Source organism: Caretta caretta, chromosome 12 (genome assembly GCF_965140235.1).
Source record: "Caretta caretta isolate rCarCar2 chromosome 12, rCarCar1.hap1, whole genome shotgun sequence".
Taxonomy (NCBI): domain Eukaryota; kingdom Metazoa; phylum Chordata; order Testudines; family Cheloniidae; genus Caretta; species Caretta caretta.
In genome coordinates, this window is record NC_134217.1 from 23,867,812 (window position 1) to 23,880,792 (window position 12,981).

Sequence of the window (12,981 nt, forward strand, 5' to 3'; positions counted from 1 at the left end):
TCTAGATTTAATTTTGTCAGGGACAAGTGTGTACAGGTGGTGGTGGCTTCTGCTTGCTTCTTAACTTGGAAATATCAAGATGTAAAATATGAGCCAATGAATGATACATTTAAAATTATTAGGGTTAGAATTATTATTAGGGTGCCCGTCCCTCCCTTATTTCAAGGGACAGTCCCTTATTTAATTGATTTGTCCCATAGCGTGCCCATCCATCCCTTATTTTAAGATGTACTTAAATGTATTAAAACTGATCACAAGTTACATTTTAAACATTACATTGAAAGTTGATGACAATTGCATTGTATGCCTGAGGGTAACAGAACTATAAACTCGGGAGAATATACGTGGTACTTCACACCATCCCTCAGCACCCCCAAGGCTTGATGGGGGCAGGGGGTCTGAGCAACAGACGCCCCCTGGGGTTGCGGGCTCTGGGCACCCGAGCGCAGCCCGGGCAGGCGAGAAGAGGCCAAGTCCGAGCGGGCCGCAGGTTGTTCTGCTCCGTCCCCAGACAGCGATGGCGGCGCCAGTCCGGCGCCCCCCCCCCCCCTCACGTGACAGAGGCGCGGCCCAGGCGTCGTGCTCAGAAGATGGCGGCGCCGGGGGCCAGCGACAGCGAGGAGGAGGAGCTGGCGGGCTATGGCACCGCGCTGGAGCCCCTGCCGGAGGGTAAGGGAGCTCGGGGGGCACAGCCGCTCCGCTTGTGCGGAGGCGTCCCCCTATCTAGCCCGGCTAACGCTGCGGCCGGGCGGCGAGCGAGGGGCCGTGTCTCCCCGGAGCGCTCTGCCCACATGAGGCGGGGGGGAGCCGCCTGGAAGCAAGACCCAGCGGGGCTACCCCCGTCTCGGCCGCCGCACGTCCTGGCTGCGTCAGGGAGCGAGACGAGCCCACTCCTCTCCATGGCCGCCGCCCGGTCTGCGGATTCCCTCTCGTGCTGCGTCCCGCAAGTGCCTGTCCCTGCGAGAGGCGCGCCCCGCTCTCCCGGGTCGGGGCCCAGTAGAGACGGGGCCGCCTCCGCCTCGCCCGCGAGGTTCCCTCTCGCCGGGGGGCAAAGGGGCTGGGTGGGCGAACGCCAGTGAACCGACGCGGTTGTGCTGCGGGGTGTTCGTGGGGGGCAGGGTTGACGACACCTCCTCTGGGCTCGGCCTGGTGGTTGCGGGGGCTCGATGTCGTAGTGCACGCTGCACAGGCAACACAGTCGTAGCAGGGCAGGTCTACACTACAGCCTGGATCCAGGCTCCGAGATCGATCCACCGGAGGTCGATTTAGCGGGTCTAGTGAAGACCCGCCACATTGACAGCAGATCGCTCTCCAGTCGCCCCTGTCCTCTACCCCGAGGAAAAGGGTAAGGAAAGTGGACGGGAGAGTTTCTCCCTTCGACTCTCTGCAGTAACTCAACCTAAGGTACGTCAACTCCAGCTGTGTTATTCACTGCTGCATACCGTAGGTTGACTTACCGTGGTAGTGTAGATGTAGCCTGAGAGGGGAGTAGGTGGTACAGATGATCGTCTAAAAGATGGTAAATGTACAACACAAATAAACTGGAGGGGGTGTAGGGGAGTCCCCTCTAATCTTCGAGGGCTTGTCTACACTACCAACTGGATTGGCGTGCAGCAATTGATCCAGCAGGGCCGATTTATTGCATCAAGTATAGACATGATTAATCAACCGCTGAGCGCTCTCCTGTCGACTCCGGTACTCCACCAGAATGAGAGGTGGAATCGACGGGAGAGTGTCAGCTGTCCACTCACCGGAACGAAGACACCGCAAGTGGATCTAAGTACGTTGACTTCACCTGCTGCTAGGCTATTCACGTAGCTGAAGTTGCGTATCTTAGATCGACCCGTGTGGTAGTGTAGACAAGCCTTCAGTTACTGAAATCTCAGGTGTTACTTGTAGCAGTAGGAGGTCCTCAGTTTTCAGACACAAGTGTGATTAAGGCCTGGTCTGCACAAGGATTTTGTACAAATTTGATTACGATTGTGATTTTGTTTACCAAAATAGTTGTACTAGTGCAACTCATAGTGTGAACACAGTTATGCTGGTATAAAGATGCTTTATGTGAGTATAGTTTATTTCCCTTTCTGTACAAGAATAAGCTAGAGCACTTGTACTGCTTTAATAATACCAGGGTTGTTAAAGCTGTACAAAATTTGTGTGTAAACAAGGTCTCTTTTAACAAGGTCACTGCTAGGCCAGGTTCTCAAATGAGTGTGCTTAAATGGAACATCAAAAATCCTGGCACCATTGAAGCACTGAGGCTTCAGTTCTCAGTACATTCAGATTGTTTCAACAACCTGGAAGTTCCATGCATTTCTGTAAGGCCTTGTTGTTGGTGTTCAGATTTTTAAAATTAAAGCTATATAATATTTATTAAAGTTGACCTTTTTTTCATTTCTATACTCAGATAACCAAAACTACTGTGCATGGCTGATACAAGGCTTTTGCTATAACAGAATTATATTTCTCATAAATGTTGGAATAGAACTGATGGAAGTAAACAACGAAAGCCCTCATTGTTATTTACTTAGAAAGATAAAAGTGGAAAGCAATTAATTGTTGTAGAAGTTAGACTCTATACAATAAAATCCCTCTGTGGTTTGTAGTGCTTCTTACCCAAGGATTAGATACAGTGTTGCTCATTTTAATACTGTTTCCTATTGCCTTATAAGGGTCAGGGTCAATACTTTTCCTGTTATATCCAGTTTCATAAATAGGCATCCTACCATCAAAAGCACAGAGTGCATGTAACCAGCTGTGGGTGGGTGTGCATGGATGTACATGCAAAGGTGCACTGGCCACATGAATGTTTAACCTTTATTCTGTGTATTATATATGTATAGTATTATATTTCATTGGTAAATATTTGCATAATGTAGGAATCCTGCCCTTTAAAGGCCATGACAAGAGTTTTGGGGCCTTAGAGGCCCGATCCTGCAAACACTTAACCCTGGGGCTTAGTTCTTACTGCCATGAGTAGTGTAGAAGTCAGTGGACAGTAAGCACTGGATACAACAGTGTTTCAATTGTCTGTCCTTGAGACTATAAATCTCTTGGAGAAATGACAATATTTTACATGTTTTGCCAAGCCAAGCACACTTTTGGTTTTCAGTAAATAATAATGAGTTTACACACAACAATGAGTTTACACAAAAAGGAGATTATATATACACTTTAAAAGTGCTTATTATGCAAATCTCTCTATTCCCTTGAAGTCGTCTTGTTAAAATGTGATTTCAGCACAGTCAGTTGTACCAAATATTTCAAGGTCCATGATCCTGCAATAGATTGCATGTCGGCAAACGTCTGCACCTGCACAGAGCCTCATTGACTTCTCTTAGGGGGATGGTGCTATTGCAAGTGTTATTTTTTTGGCAGTGTCATGCAATTGAGGTTCTGACCACTTAAAGATAGTTTTAAAGGTCCTGTTGCAATGATAATGTTGTTATCTCTGTCTCGATTAATTTCAAAATTGGATAGTTATATTCTTCCTTCCAAATTCCTAAAGCTTCAGTTGGGTATGATATTAATAACACTTAGCACTTTCCATTTTCATAATGTTTTACAAACAGTGCTTAGAACACCCTATAAAATAGGTAAATAAATATTCTTCCAGTTTTACAGATTGGGACATTAAGGAGACAGATGGTTTGTGGTTTGCCCACAGCCATGGAAAAAGTATCAGAACTGGGATTAGGATTTAGGAATTCTTCATCACTATTTTTATTTTCTTATTCTCTCAGTTTCTGTTTTAAATAGCAGCATGTAGTGCTGACATGCCTCTTCAGAGGTGGCTGCTGTTCCTTTGGGGAACAAATAGTGACTGAGAAGAGTGGGGATTTGATTCTCTTTTCAGGTTAACTCACTTTCCTGTTTTTTGTATTTTGATAATTGTAGGTGAACGAATTAAGAAGCCAGTTCCTCTTCAAGAGCAGACTGTTAAAGATGAAAAGGGACGATACAAACGTTTTCATGGAGCATTTAGTGGTGGTTTCTCTGCTGGCTACTTCAACACTGTTGGTTCAAAGGAAGGTCAGAGATTGTGTCTGAAACTAGTTCCTCTCATGGAGAAGAACTGAAGTAATACTTTATCAAAACATAACACTACTCAAATTATTTTTGGGAAAACAAATGTAAATTGGCATTATGTATTTTTTTCTGCTGATGTTCACTGTAAATAGTTATACTTTTCTATTAAAATGAACATAATTGAAGATGCTACCTTTGGAATGCTCTGCTTATGGATGCATCCGTTGTGTTGGCATGTCCTTAAGGTGTTTCTGATTAATAGAATGACAAAATGGCTACGTATAACCTTTCCTTACTGCGTTCATACATTCTTAAAGATTTGCTTTCTTTTAAGGATGGGCCCCTTCAACTTTTGTATCATCACGTCAGAAGAGAGCAGACAAAACAGCCCTTGGACCAGAAGACTTTATGGATGAAGAGGTAAGTTTACAAAAATGATACAAAAAGTTGTGGCATGACAATACTTCACATATTTGGGTATTTTATTACTGTGTATATTGTTGCATGAATTTATGTAGATACGGATAATAGAATCACTTCTATTATAGATAGTACTCATAAAAAAAATTTGTAAGAATGATCCATTATTTTAAATTTTCATCAAAGAACTGATTTAATCTTGTCAGGGACAAGTGTGTATTTAGTGATGGTGGGTTCTGCTTACTTCTTAACTTGGAAATATGAGCATCCCTTCTTTTGCTGGCAGACTAGTTTTGAGGGCTGCTGGGTGTTGTTGGGAGCTATTTCAGGCCTTAAATGTTTGTAGGCAATTTAGTTAAACAAAATAGGGTTTTAAAGAGTCTAAATAAAAATCATTTCATGTTCTACTTACTGTGTGTGTGTGTGTGTGTGTGTGTGTATATATATATATATATATATATATATATATATATATATATATGCAATCATAATTCTAACCAGTTTTCTTATGGACCTTAGAGTCTTCTAGGTCGGACCTGTTTAAAACAAACAAAAAGAAAAGCCTTACAGAACAGAAAGCAAACAAAACTTTCTAGGTCTCCATTATAAAGAAGCATATGTAAATAAAGACTGTGATTTCTGAAGGTGCTTAAGGGGAGGTAGGTGCCCAATTCCATTGAAACTTAATTAGAGTTGGACACCTAACTCCCTTAGGTGCCTTTGAAAACCCAGCTAAAATAAAGAGCATAAACTCCAGGTTTCCTTCAACTGTCATCTTTAATATTAGTCTATATTTGAAGAAAAGTTATTTCTAATTAGAATTTTTCCATTGTGTGTGTGTGTGTGTGTTTTTCAGGATCTTAGTGAATATGGGATAGCGCCTAAAGAAATTACGACGACAGATGACTTTGCTTCCAAACCCAAAGATAGAATAAAAGAAAAAGCTAGGCATATTGCAGGGATAACTTCATCCATTCCAGGAACCACTGCACTGGATGATTTAATAGCACCAGCGAAGTAAGTAGATATAGCACCTCACTCCCAAAACCAAAACACCTATGCTGTATTGGCAAGTAAAAGAATATCTGACTACTGCATTCAGTGCAAATTACTGCAAAATATATAAAATTGCATTTTCAAAGGGACCTCCACCTGCCTTTTTGTTTTGCACATGCAAATTTGCATGCACAGTCATTTGCAGTTCTGCATACAAGATACATATACAAATAATACATGAAGAATTGTGCTTACAGAAAACTGCTATGAAAATTTGGCCCATACTATTATGAATTTATTTATAGCTTTCAGGAGATTCACAAGAAATACTTTTAAATTAGGCTGTCAGCATAAATGCTTTGTTCTTAATTTTCTCCTAGAATAACTATTGGTGTTGAATTGTTGCGAAAAATGGGCTGGAAAGAAGGACAAGGTGTTGGACCTCGAGTAAAGAGAAAGCCCCGCAAACAAAAACCTGGTATGTTCAATTAAGTTTTGAGTAATGGAAAATAAAAAGTTTCTAGTCTTCTCTGTGCTATTGAGAAGATCTTTTAAAAACCTTTTATTTGCTCTGGTTTAATTTTAAAATATAACTAAGGCCTGGTCTACACTGGGGGGGAAGGGGGGAAAGCTACGTAGCTGAAGTTGATGTACTTAGATCTACTTACTGCGGTGTCTTCACTATGGTAAGTCGACGGCTGACACTCCCCCGTCGACTCCGCCTGCGCCTCTCGCTCTGGTGGAGTGCTGGAGTTGATGGGAGAGTGCTCAGCGATCGATTTATCGCATCTAGACTATACGCGATAAATCGACCCTCCTCTGGATCGATCTCTGCCTGTCAATCCAGCGAGTAATGTAGACAAGCCGTAAGAGAAACTTACTGAAGAATTGTAACTTTATGGTATGGTGCTGTTATGTCTTTGCAGATCCTGAAGTAAAAGTATATGGCTGTGCGCTACCACCTGAAGGATCTGAGGTATTATGCAGGCAAAAGTTACTGTTATTTATATAAAAATTACATGTAAATTATATTTAAAGTATAACTTTCGATGTATATAAAAAATCTAACTATTATACGACTAGAATAGTAATATTTGTAGTGTTGGTCCCAGGACATTAGAGAGGCAAAGTGGATGATGTAATGTCTTTTATTGGACCAAGTTCTGTTGGTGAAAATGACAAGCTTTCAAGCTACGCAGAGCTCTTCTTCCGAATATTAATGGTTGGGTTAAGGTAAACCCAGAAGAGCTCCTTTCCTAATCAGGCATGTGCAATGATATCCGTATGTATTTAGAGAACTCTGAAGCTTTTTCAGAATTGGACTTCATCTTAACTAAATGTTGCTGTGGAACTTACATTTTTATACTGCTGCACAGAGTTTAATGTTTGTTTATTGTAATGTATTTTAACTTTGTAAAAGGATGAAGAGGATGAATATCAGCCAGCGAATGTGACGTTTGCACCCAAAGATGTGATGCCTGTAGACTTGACTCCTAAAGAGAATGTCCGTGGACTTGGTTACCAGGGTCTAGACCCCACCAAAGCATTGTTTGGGGTTTCAGGAGAACACCCCAGTCTTTTTATTGATGGTTCTGAAAAGACAAGTAATCTACTTGGTGATCTGAGACATAGTAAAGGAAGAAAACTGGGTATCTCAGGCCAGGTAAAACATTACTGTTTATACTGTGTTGCAGTGCCAGTTATAGGAAATAAATATGTTTGTCTTAAAATCTCTCTAAAATGGAATTAAAACAAAGTTTTAAAGCAAATTAAAAATACTATTTCTGTTATTAAAAAATAATACTTTGTACTGCTCTGTTCCCTTCTGTCTGAGAATCTGAGAGAGAACATGAATTAAATCTTAATAATATCTTGTGATGTAGGATAGTAGTAGTATACCAAATTTGAGATGGGAAAACTAAGGCACAGATAGGTAAAATGACCAAACACCAATAAACAGGGTCAGCCTGAATCTTGAATTTAATATATTTTTATTGGTTGAAAGAGGTAAGAATTATTGGTTCCTATTACATTATGCGTGACATTCCAATATTAATATTGTGATTTAAATAAACTGTGGGAGAGTGGAATAAAACAGACGTATACACTTTTTTTATTTTTTTTTTTTTAACATTGAAAGTACTCTTAAAATTGTACAGTAGAATCTGTAAGGGCCAAATGCTATGCTTCCTAGTCAGTAATCAGGCAACACTTCTGTTTAAGTCCATGGCAATTTTTGCTGTAAATATAGATATTTCTGTTATTATAGTGTTGTTTCATATTCTCAGAGAGCCAGGAACAGTAGAAAAAAACCACTACCTTATCAATGGGAAGCAATGCTTTCATTAAATGATCCCTTTCACAAGGTAGTCTCATTTTTTTTTTCCTACTGTTCCTGGCTTTCTGAGAAATAAAATGTAGATAATTGATTTTTATTTCTCCATGAGGCCTGATAAAGATGGAAAATACTCAGAAATTGTAGAATGATCGCAAGAAACTTTAAGTGTGGTTTGAGAACAGTACTGGGAGGCAGGCTACCTTACTTCTGTTGCTGTTGCTAACACGGACTTGCTATGAAGCCATGGTTGAATCCATGAAGCTTCTATATGGCTTAGTAGTAAGTTAATGGGTGTAATGGAACAATATCATGATGAGTGTGGTATAAGTAAAAATGAAAGTGAACATTACATTTCTCCAATTGGAGTAAAATGAGCTTTTTGTGAAACAAAGATGTTTAATTTTTGGCCATTTCCTTCCAACGCTAGGTTCTGTCAGCCGCATTTAATTTCCCTTTAGCACTATGCCCTGTGATTCATGTTTTCACACAGGAGAAACATTGTCAAGTTATGTGATTTTGGGAAAAAAGAAATATGGTCAAATACGGTTGTATTTATTCCCATTACATTGTTCTTCTCCTCTTCATAGATTCATAGATATTTAGGCCAGAAGGGACGGACCATTATGATCATCTAGTCTGACCTCCTGCACAATGCAGGCCACAGAATTTCACCCACCACTCCTAAAAAAGACCTCACACCTATATCTGTGCTATTGAAGTCCTCAAATTGTAGTTTGAAGACCTCAAGGAGCAGAGAATCCTCCAGCAAGTGACCCGTGCCCCATGCTACAGAGGAAGGCGAAAAACCTCCAGGGCCTTCCAATCTGCCCTGGAGGAAAATTCCTTCCCGACCCCAAATATGGCGATCAGCTAAACCCTGAGCATATGGGCAAGATTCATCAGCCAGATACTACAGAAAATTCTTTCCTGGGTAACTTGGATCTTACCCCATCTAAAAACCCATCACAGGCCATTGGGCCTATTTACCATGAACATTTAATTACCAAAACCATGTTATCCCATCATACCATCTCCTCCATAAACTTATCGAGTTTAATCTTAAAGCAAGATAGATCTTTTGCCCCCACTACTTCCCTCGGAAGGCTATTCCAAAAGGCTCTTCAAAGGCCTCCTGCCAGCATAATTATTTTCTTCCTTTAGTGCTCAACTAGTGCTGTTCTTATTTAGATGGCAGGATATATTGTTCAGTGTTATATAGCTAATCCTGCTGCTTATAAACTAAACATGCCTCTGACATAGTGGTCCCAGTCCCTCTCTGCTTGAGAAGCTGGAGGACATGTTTGCTGTTTTGGTCATTGGTCTCCCATTTGGCAGGGTATAGTACTTGCTACATGAAAGTTATCAAACTAGTCCCAAACATGTAATTTTAATTTCAGAGACAAAATATACATATTCTGACGTGTTACTTTTTCAAGACAGAACTGTTATATTTTGACACTGTAGAAGTCTAACCATTTTTAATTTAAAAAATTTGTCTAGGCTTTTGGTGTAGGAGCTTTGGAAGAAGAAGACGATGATATATATGCTACTGAAACATTGTCAAAATATGATACAGTTCTGAAAGATGAGGAACCTGGAGATATGCTGTATGGTTGGACTGCACCTAAGCAGTATAAAAACAAGAAAGGTAAGAATTATAGATAGATCTGAAGTTTCAGTGTAATTGTACTTAAAATGTATGTAAGAATGCTAACCTCTATTTCCCAAATATGTTCATTAATAAAGGATTGATATTTTCTGGCCCTGAGATCTCAACATTTCACCTAGTGTCCTCCGTTACACGCTTCTAGTAGTTCAAAAGCAGATTAAATGAAAACTTCTGTTTTCTTCAGCTTAGTCATGTATTTATCTGAAAACTTTTTTTTTCTGCTGCAGGAAAAAATAGTAAGTGAAAAGCAGTACCACTATAAAAATACAGATGATATTAAGAGAGCTTATTCCAAAGTTGTCCATGGCCTAGGTATAAAATATTATATGGAAAATATGTTAAATATCATGGTTACAAAGAAAAGCACTCAAAAGTTAGGAAATGCCAGGATGAAAGTTGCCTATGCAATAGATCTGAAACTACATTAGCATTATACAGCTCAAAATTACTACGAAAGAGGGCAGTTGAAAGAGGAAAATAATTACCAATAATAGTGGTAATAGTTCACCACTAACATTAGTGGTTATGGTAGAAAATCTCAGAAATACTGTGTGCACTAGGTTAGAACTAATACTAGGCCGTGATAACTTACACAGTAGTTTTAATGTCAGAAAAGATGCATGAATATTTAAGAATCCTTCAGTAATTTACTTGCAAATTTAGGGCCTGATTTTGTAGCCCTTAATAATATTGGTCTTGGAGTCCTTGGAGATTTGAGTGGAGCTGCTCATATGAGTAAGTAGGATCAGGTGTATAGCCATTTGCTATGTATTGTGCAAAGAAGCACTTGGTAAAGTACTGTCTTTGGATTTAATTTAATGTACATGCATAAACTTCTGAATTTATTTCAAAATGAGTGATTGAATTTGGTTCCATCAACATACATAGTGTATAGCTATTCACAGCCGTGGAGGCTTTGACGGATTTTGAATGGGATAGGCATGCCTCAGGGATTGTTGTTTAGCAGAAATTATGCAGGATATGAAAGTCAGTGGTAACTTTTGCATATTCTATTTGTATTCTACAAGCATAGTAGTATTAGTTATTGCTGATCATTCACAAGTTGAGGAAAACAGTAAAGGTTTTTAATAAGGAATTAAAAAATATCAGGACATACTAATTAAAGGATGCTGTATCAGAAAATAGAATCTTTTGAAATTATTTCGTTAAAAATTAAAGTTGAATAGCCCTGTCTATGAAGTTAATTCTATAGTTGTTGACTTTGAAAGTCCTAATACTGTAATCATTTTATAGGAATGGAGAAAGAAATTAGATATATTGGCAAAATTCTGGACGGCTTTTCCTTGGCTTCTAAATCATCAGCTACAAAGAAGGTAAATAAAACATAATGTTTTCTCTTAGCAAAAAACAACTATTCTAATTTTGCCATCTTTACGTGTTTAAATATAGACAATAAGTAATCACTCAGATGTCAATAATAATCAAGAGTGATATGCAATTTGACTGAGCTCCTTGGTTATTAGTGTATTTTATTGCATTCATATTGTGTCTTGTAATAGGAATAAAAGTGTTGGTAAGCAACAAAGGTATCCTAAATAATCAAAACTATAGGTTTTAGGTTGATAATACAAACCTGAAGTTTGTCCATCCACTAGACATACTAAATACATTCAGAGCTGCTCACTGCTGTTTAGCAGCAGTTTGGAGAATTGGTTTTAGCAAGAATAACGTATATATTCTACTTGTCGTTCAAACATAACATCGTATTTTCTTAGTGACCAAGACCTCTCAAATTCACTCATAGTGACAAATTTGTTTTAACCCTATTTTTAGGACTTAATTTTAAGTACAAGATGTATTGGTATAAGTGTAGAGTGGGGTAAAATCCAGGCATATATAAAATTTTCTGACAGTATGCTTTTCCTAAAGAGGAAATAGAAAGAAAAATCCACTTAGTATACTTTACCATAAGGAGGCATTGGGATATCTGTTGTTCGTTGAGAATTATTCCTTTAAGAGATATGAAAACAGAATTTCGGTGGAGGATATTAAGTTATTTTCGAAGCTTAGGGAAACTATTCAACTTTTAAAATTTAACGCTTAAAAGTGCATGTAATTCCCATTGTAAGGAAGGTGAATTCTTAAGCAATATCCAAAGCATTTTCTGAATTTTTTTTTTTTTAAAAAGTAGTTCTTGATTTGCTATTTGATCTATAGTATAATTTTTATAAACTGACAATTTGGTAATTTATTTTTTTCAAGTTTTCAAATGTTCCTGTTTATTACAATGTCATTTATTTATTGACTCAGACTAATTGAGCCTGTCCAGTTTGTTTGTTATATAGCTTACTTTTCTATTGTTAATGTTCACAAATTAAATTGACAATAGTTAAAGGCGTATATAGGTTGGGGATGTCCTTTTCTGCAAGTCTGAGCAGTATATACTAGTAGTCTATAGTAAACCTAACTTTTGTATGCTGCCCAATGATTTTAGTGAAGGACATCTCATCTGTAAATAACAAATATGAAACTACATCTCTCACTGTGTTTTCTGTTTGTTTTGGAAGACTTATCTACCACCTGACCTGCCAAGGGATTACAGACCTGTCCATTACTTTCGACCAGTGATAACAGCTAGAAATGAAAACCCCCTTTTACTTCAGGCATTAGTTGAATCAACTGGGAAACTTGAGACTGATGCTCTGCAGCAAAACAGACACACGCTGAATGCGTCTCAAAGGAGGGAATTGCTAGGAGAGACTGCTCTAAAAGGTATGTGACATAGTGTGTGACCATACTTCTCCTTATTTCATTATAATTTAGATTCACTTAACACTGACTAAACTACTAGGTTATCCCCATAATATTTTTAGAACAGGGAACGCTTGTTTACAAACTTGAATATTTACAATCTTGAAATATATATATATATATATATATATATATATATATATATATATATATTTCTAATTTAATAAAAATAAAACTAAACTCACCCCTTATGTTAGCCAAAATATTGGCCAATATGATCCCTAAATGTCAGTTACTGGGAATACCTACAGGTGTTTTCAGTTCCTCACGCTAATTAAAGGAGAAAAGTGTGTAAAAGTATTTCATTTTTTTGCTTCCATGAAGCCTGAATTTATTTTTTTTAATTTTTACTTGTGGGTTTTTGGTTTGTTTTTTTTTTAACCTTAGAAATTCAGGTCTTGTGTAGCCTGGAAGATTTTATAGCTCTCTAGTCACTTATGACATTATATGAGTCTAGAGAAAATAGCAAATAAGAGGGAAAGGGGATGTTAGACTTCTTAAAACTTTTTTTTTTTTTTTGGTTAACACCTGTTTAATGTCAACCAGTAAAGGATACTGGAGAAACGAACAAATTAATTGCCTTTCCGTTCAATTAATTTGTGAGGCCACAATATCACGCTGCGAGACAGGGTGGATTGATTTAAATCACAGATTTTAATCCGCAAGCAGGTAACCTTTAGTAAAATAATCTAATTTAATCTTGCTTTGCATTTGTATATTTGAGTTGTTATTGCTAAAGAAAGGTTGGTTCTCATTG

At 38.3% G+C, this 12,981-nt stretch overlaps 1 protein-coding gene across 1 annotated transcript in view; it reads left to right on the forward strand.

Moving 5' to 3' along the window:
* The first annotated feature begins 543 nt into the window (after positions 1-543).
* GPATCH1 (G-patch domain containing 1) overlaps positions 544-12,981 on the forward strand; it is a 29,756-nt gene continuing 17,318 nt past the window's right edge. Inside the window, exons 1-10 of the mRNA XM_048870768.2 lie at positions 544-669; positions 3,898-4,032; positions 4,364-4,449; positions 5,306-5,466; positions 5,826-5,923; positions 6,372-6,421; positions 6,866-7,108; positions 9,284-9,431; positions 10,707-10,786; positions 11,981-12,185. Of these exons, the coding sequence (XP_048726725.1) occupies positions 591-669; positions 3,898-4,032; positions 4,364-4,449; positions 5,306-5,466; positions 5,826-5,923; positions 6,372-6,421; positions 6,866-7,108; positions 9,284-9,431; positions 10,707-10,786; positions 11,981-12,185 (1,285 nt within the window). The 5' untranslated portion in view covers positions 544-590. The remainder of the gene's footprint in view (positions 670-3,897; positions 4,033-4,363; positions 4,450-5,305; positions 5,467-5,825; positions 5,924-6,371; positions 6,422-6,865; positions 7,109-9,283; positions 9,432-10,706; positions 10,787-11,980; positions 12,186-12,981) is intronic.